At 44.4% G+C, this 6,956-nt stretch overlaps 1 protein-coding gene across 1 annotated transcript; it reads right to left on the bottom strand.

The window, feature by feature from the left end:
- Positions 1 to 5,568: 5,568 nt before the first annotated feature.
- On the bottom strand, positions 5,569 to 6,683 carry LOC100091853 (putative olfactory receptor 14L1). The gene has a single exon (XM_001520571.4). The coding sequence runs from the start codon at positions 6,662 to 6,664 to the stop codon at positions 5,741 to 5,743; it is 924 nt and encodes a 307-aa protein (XP_001520621.3). The 5' UTR covers positions 6,665 to 6,683; the 3' UTR covers positions 5,569 to 5,740.
- Positions 6,684 to 6,956: the final 273 nt, after the last annotated feature.

The raw sequence follows: 6,956 nt of genomic DNA, 5'->3' as shown, positions 1-6,956 counted from the left end.
TTGCACAAAATTACATAGCCGGCAAGTGGCCGAGTAGGATTAACACCCAGGATTAGACTCCCAGGCTCGTGTTCTTACTATTATTTTTCCATTATTATTATTGTTTTCCCACCCATGTTCTTTTATGTGCTTATCAGAGGTTCCACTGAATCCTGGGCTCCCAAGGGCTAAAGGGTCCCAGGGGCTACATAGTGTGAGGAGAACAGGTCTTTGAGGGTCACAAAGACACACAGGAGAGATGGAAAGATTCTTGAATATAATTTAATCATAGAAACATACTGTTTATCACCTGGATTGGTTTGATTATCAGCAAAGATACCCAATATGGTGCCCAGAATCATCTTCTCCCACAATGTCCCAGCTCTGACTCTCAGTTCTTCTAAGTTAAACTTCTCATTGTGCCTCGTTCTCCTCTCTCGCACCACTCATCTCTCTGGCTCGTGCCCTCCCCTTTGAATTCACCCCTTCAAATCTGATGGATCGTTGCTCTTCCCAGCTTCAAAGTCCTTCTGAAATCACAACTCTTCCAGGACAATTTCCCCCAAATCGTTTCTACTCTTCCCAGGCTATATCCCGCTCCACTGCCATGTCAGCACATCTGTACCACCCGGGACTCACAGCTACCCATAACAATGATCTACGTAGTTTACACAGCCTGTCATTTAAGCTCTCCCTTATGTACCTAGCCTCTTTTTCCTTCTTCCTCCTATCTGTAAATTATTTTACGATCTCTCTCCCCCATTAGATTGAAAGCTTCTTAGGGACAGAGATCATGTCTACTACTAATAACTGTGACATTTATAAAGTGCTTGATATTTAGCAAGCATTGCACAATGCTCTAGGTGAGGTACAGTGCAATCAGGTAATAGTAATACTAATAATGATAATTATAGTATTTGTTACTATGTGCCAGGCACTCTTCTAAGCACGGTTTGGGGGGGGAATACAAGTAAATGGGGTTGGACACAGTCCCTGTCCCATATGGCGTTCACATTCTTAATCCCCACTGGACAGTTGAGGTAACTGAGGCACAGAGAAGTGAAATGACTTGCCCAAGGTCACATAGCAGACACATGGCAGAGCTGGGATTAGATGAGGCATAGTACCACTCCCACATGGGGTTCACAATCTAAAGGGGAGGGAGAAAAGGAGGCACAGAGAAGTTAAATGGCTTGCCCAAGGTCACGCAGCAGACAAGTGCGGGGCTGGGATTAGAAACTCAGGTCACCTTATTCTGTGCTCTTTCCAATAGGCCATTCTGAGATTGGATTAGGAAATGTAGATATATGAAAAAAGTATTTGGGAAGCCAATAAACTGGATTTAAAGCCACTAGAATGCATTAAGCCATTGAAATAAATTCATTATGTAAAGAAATAAGATGAAACAGTAATAGACAGGGTCAGGGAAGAACTAGAATTTGTTTGAGTAATATAAAATAAGAGAATGTGGCATTTAGTGGAAATGAACTTGACAAATAATGGATAAATATGGTGGAGGTTATCAATCATGTTCTGCATTTGGAAAACTCCATTACTTCTGCAAGGGACATGTTCATTTTCCATCAGTTTGTTTGCACATAAGCTTTCCGGAAACTAAAGAAAATCACTATGTTAAAATTGATGGAGAAGCAACCTGTGTAACTCAGCAATGGATTTTAAAGACAGACAAGGTAAAGGGAAATATAAATGTAATGGAAACAGTGCAAATTGGAGTAAAAAGCTAAAATAAAATGAAACTGAAGTAGACTTTTTGGTTAGAGGAAATACCCAAGACAATATTATGGTTTTTGTTAAGCGCTTACTACGAGCCAGGCACTGTACTAAGTACTGGGGTGGATACAAGCCAGTCGGGTAGGACACAGTCCCTGTCCCAGGTAGGGATCCCAATCCCAATCCCCACTTTACAGATGAGGCAACTGAGACACAGAGAAGTTAAGTAACTTGTCCAACGTCACACAGCAGACAAGTGGCAGAGCCGGGTTTAGAATCATGACCTTCTGACTTCCAGGAGCGTGTTCTAACCACTATGCCACGCTGCTTCTCAATGTCCAACAGGTGAACAATTAAACAAAAGCCATACAACTGTTTCAAGATAAATACAATGTCCCGATCATTTCCTGAAAATAGTATTATAAACAGGGTTTGGAAATAAACTAGTTCAGTGTAAAGATAGAAAGGGATAGGTTCGATATTGTTGCATCACAATTGGAGGGACTTGTAGGGTCCTTAGGCAATTACAAGTGGCAGAATGAGTTGTGTACTATTCTTTGTTGCAGAGAGAAACTGGAATGTGATGTGAGAAAATGGTTTTCACACTCTGAAAAACTCAATTTCATAGGCTGGGAGATGAATAACTTGCAGAATCAATCAATTGTATTTATTGAGTGCTTATTGTGAGCAGAGTACTGTATTAAGTGGTTGGGGGAGTATACTACAACAGAGTTGGTAGACATGTTCCCTGCCCACAGATGGATACTTAAATATGTGGGTTCTTGAATCACACACTCAAGAAGCAACGGCCGTGAATATGAATGAGATTGGTTGCTTTAGGTTTAACATGAATAACCTGATTTCTACTTCCCAGAGCACTTTCCATTGGGTCGGACCTCTCCTCCAGTGCAAAAAATGAAAACGATTAAAAATATTGTTATATTTCTATTCACATCTCCCTGCCAAAATAAATTTATATTAATTTATGAATCAATCCTTATTCCACCATGATTGACTTGAGGTGATTCAGAGCATTTGTGTGGTAATAGAAATGTTGGTGTCAACGGAATCGCTTTGCATTTTGGGATGTAATGTCTAGAAGGTTTGGTCATTTAAAATGAATTATATTTTTTGTTTTTTGGGGAATTCCTTCCCTCCCTCCCTCCAAAGCCTGACATTCCTTCAGGAAACTGACACCAGTACTGAGGGAGGATTTCCTTCCTGGGTTTGTGTCATCAGTCTCTTCCCTCCAATAGAAAACCTTCACCTCAAAACCAGAATGTGAGGATTGTACAATTTTGATTTGATGCTGTAGTCTGATACTCTAAATTAAGTAAAGATACACTCACATGGCTAAGTAGACATCATATGAATGAAATAATAATGATGGTATTTGTTAAGCGCTTACTATGTGCCAAACACTGTTCTAAGCATTGGGGTAGATACAAGGTAATCAGGTTGTCCCACATAGGGCTCACAGTCTTAATCCCCATTTTGCAGATGAGGTAACTGAGGCACAGAGAAGTTAAGTAGCTTGCCCTCGGTCACACAGCAGGCAAGGGTTGGAACTGGAATTAGAACCCAAAACTTCTGACTCCCAAGCCCGGTCTCTTTCCACTAAACCATGGGGCTTCTTCTGCTTCTGAAAGAAGTCCATTAATAAGGAAACCTTGATGATGGCATTTGACAGTCAGTGTGTTATTGACATAATTCGTAGGTGGTGCTAAACCCTGCTAAACCCATCACTTATCGGTGTACTTTATTGTCAGTGGTATCTTCTATGAATAGAAAGGACCGATATGGGTGTGTTTGTGTGTGTGTATGTGTCTATACACTAAGTCCTGGCATTGTGGGAAACTTTTGACAGTTTGAACCCAGGATGATCTTGGTCTTGCTTGGGATGATGAAGTGACTTTTGGGAATTTGATATACTCCTCGCACTCTATCTCACAACATTTATGTCCATCGATAAATCATATATTGTAAATTATTTATTTATATTATTGTCTGTCTCCTCTTCTAGACTGTAAGCTGGTAATATATACACACACTTATCTGTTCTTTGTGTATGTATATCCACACCCACATCCACACAAAGCCCTGGAGTAAGAACGGGAGCACCAAATCTAAAGAGGAGAAGGAGAGAAGGAAAGCACACTGGGTAAAGAATAAGAAGGTAAAAATCCAGTATTAAAACAACACAAAATAAGGAAATTAATCAAATCATCAAGAGTAACAACAGGTAGAAGATCGGTCCTTCACTGCTAAGAGTAAGTAATCCTCAGGCATTTCATCACCCCAAGCATGACCATCCTAGGCCCAAACTGGCAAATGTTTCCCACATTTCCATTGGTCGTCATGTTGACTTATGTTCTTCCCCCACTCTCTGCTCCTGTATGGGAGGGGGAGCTGGAAGCTTGGATGGCAGCAGTTCTGGGAAGGTTGTGGGATGCTGAGGTGGAGCAACACAAATAATCCAGTCTGGTCAGGGAAGGCGTAGGAGGCTTTCTTCTGTTCCCAGTCCTCTGCTCCCTGGTGGAGCTAGGAGTCATAATAATGATAATAATGGTATTTTTAAGCACTTACCAGGAACAGTCATTGTTCTAAGTGCTGGGAAAGAGAGAAGGTAAGCAGGGTGTCCTATGTGGGGCTCACAGTCTTCATTCCCATTTGACAGAGGAGGTAACTGAGGCCCAGAAAAGTGCAGTGACTTGCCCAAGGTCCCACAGCAGACACGTGGCGGAACTGGGTTAGAACCCATGTCCTCTAACTTCCAAGCCTGGGCTCTTGCCACTAAGCCATGCTGCTTCTCAGTGTGAGTCATGGGGTGGGCAAGGCAGTGCGGTAGAGTTGGAAAGCCTGTGTCCACAGCCCATCGACCAATCAAATAATTTGTGGTATTTATTGAGCGCTTACTAAGTGTTTGGGAGGATACAATACAGCAGTAAACATGATCTTGGCTTTCAAGAAGCAGACAATTGTTGTTATTGAGCACTTACTGTGTGTAGAGCAACAGTGGGGCCGATTGAAGATTGAAGATGTCTACATAAGTGCTCTGGAGGTTACGGGGGTGACTCCCCAAGTTCTTAGATGATGCTGGAGCCTGAAGTGGCAGTAATAGGGGAAATAAGGTGGGGAGATGAGATATTCATCAGGGAAGGCTTCCTGAAGGAGATGTGATTTCAGAATGACCTTGAAGATGGGGGAGACCAGTGGTGGGACCGTGAACACCCTGAGGAACCTGATTGCCCTGTATCTACCTCAGCAGCTTAGTACAGTGTTTGGCACATAGTTAAGGACTTACTATGTTATTATTATTATTATTATTATAGTAATAGTAGAATTAATAGAAGTTATGGAGGTGGAGCTGGGAGTAGTTGTACCTCTCCAAGCACTTGGGACAGTGCTTTGCACATAGTAAGTGCTTAACAAATGCCATTATTATTATTATTATTAGTTGCAGTAGTAATTGTATTTACTGACCATTCACTGTGAGCCTGTCGTTAGGCAGGGATTGTCTCTATCTGTTGCCGAATTGTACTTTCCAAGCACTTAGTACAGTTCTCTGCACACAGTAAGTGCTCAATAAATAGGATTGAATGAATGAATTCACTGGATCCAGTGTACCATATGAAGCCAGTTTGGACAGGTTGGACACAGTGCCTGTCCCACTTGGGACTCATAGTCTAGATAGGAGGGAGTAAGATTTAATCCCCATTTAAATAATAATAATGATGATGATGGTATTTGTTAAGTGCTTATTTTGTGCCAAGCGCAGCTGAGGAAACTGAGGCCCAGAGTAGTGAAATGACTTGCCCGAAATCACACAGCAGGCAAGTGGCAGAGTCAGATTAGAAGCCAGGTCTTCTGACACCCAGGCCCATGATCTTTCCTCTAGGCTATGTTGCTCTTAGTATTAGTCGCAATAGTGTAACTCAAGTGCTTAGGGTAAGCAGAGGACCATTTCAGCTGAGGGAAAAATATATGGGTGGGAATTAGACAAGGTCCCCGGCCCCCGGTTGCTTACGAATCACTTCATTCCCCAAAGCCCCTTCCCTAGAGCCGCCTTTATGTCCTTGTTTCTCAGGCTGTAGATGATGGGGTTCAGTGCCGGCGGGATCACAGTGTAGAACACAGACAGCAGCTGATCCAGAAGCAGGGGGTCACCGGAGGTAGGTTTGAGATATTCGGAGCTGCCAGTGAGGAGAAACAGAGAGACCACAGCGAGGTGCGGCAGGCAGGTGGAGAAGGCTTTGGACCTGCCCTTCGCCGAGGGGAACTTTAGCACCGTGGAGAAGATGAGGGCGTAGGAAACAGTGATGGAAACCAAGCAGGCTAGAGACAGGCCGGCCATAAGGAAGATGAGTCCAACCTCTCCGGGATTTCCTCTGGGGCCGGAGAGCCGGATCATCTGGGGGATGTCACAGAAGAACTGACGGATCACATTTCGCCCAGAGAAAGGAACCGAAAAGGTGACGGCGGTGTGCAAAATGGCCGACAGGCCCCCGCTGACCCACGATGCCCCTGCCATCTGGGCACAGGCCGTCCTCTTCATGATGACCTCGTAGCGCAAGGGTTGGCAGATGGCGACGTAGCGGTCGTACGACATCACCGTCAGCAGGGCGATCTCCGCGTTGCCGAACCCCGCGAAAGAGAAGACTTGGAAAACGCACTCCCAGAAGGAGATGGAGGCGTCTCCGGTCAGGGAGCCGAAAATGGCCCTGGGGACGGTGACGGAGACGTAGCCGAGGTCTAAGAAGGACAGGTTCTTCAGGAAAAAGTACATGGGGGTGTGGAGGCCCTGGTGGAGGGTGATGACCGCGAGGAGGAGGAGGTTCCCCGTCAGGGCTGCCAGGTAGGCCACCAGGAACAACGTCGCCTGCAAGAGCTGCAGCTCCCGCACCTCAGAAAACTCACCGAGCAGGAACCAGGTCCCTGAGCTATGGTTGGACATCTCCCTCTTGGCAGGATCTTGGGTTGCCTGTGGAGAATGGGTAGAGCACGTGAACCATCTCACCGCAAATTGTGGGCAGGGAATGTGTCTGTTATATTTTTATTTGGTACTCCCCCAAGCACTGAGTACAGTGCTCTGCACACAGTAAGCGCTCAATAAATACAAATGACTGAATAAGCAAACTGGCTATCCTTCATTATAGTCCGATGCAGGCCTAGGTGTGAGAGGGTTCTAAGGAATTCTACCAGAATGCTTGTTTTCTTCTCCGTTTTAACTAGAATGGTGTTAGGAA

The sequence above is a fragment of the Ornithorhynchus anatinus genome, chromosome 3, assembly GCF_004115215.2.
Source record: "Ornithorhynchus anatinus isolate Pmale09 chromosome 3, mOrnAna1.pri.v4, whole genome shotgun sequence".
NCBI lineage: Eukaryota > Metazoa > Chordata > Mammalia > Monotremata > Ornithorhynchidae > Ornithorhynchus > Ornithorhynchus anatinus.
This window is presented reverse-complemented; position numbering and strand designations above follow the sequence as displayed.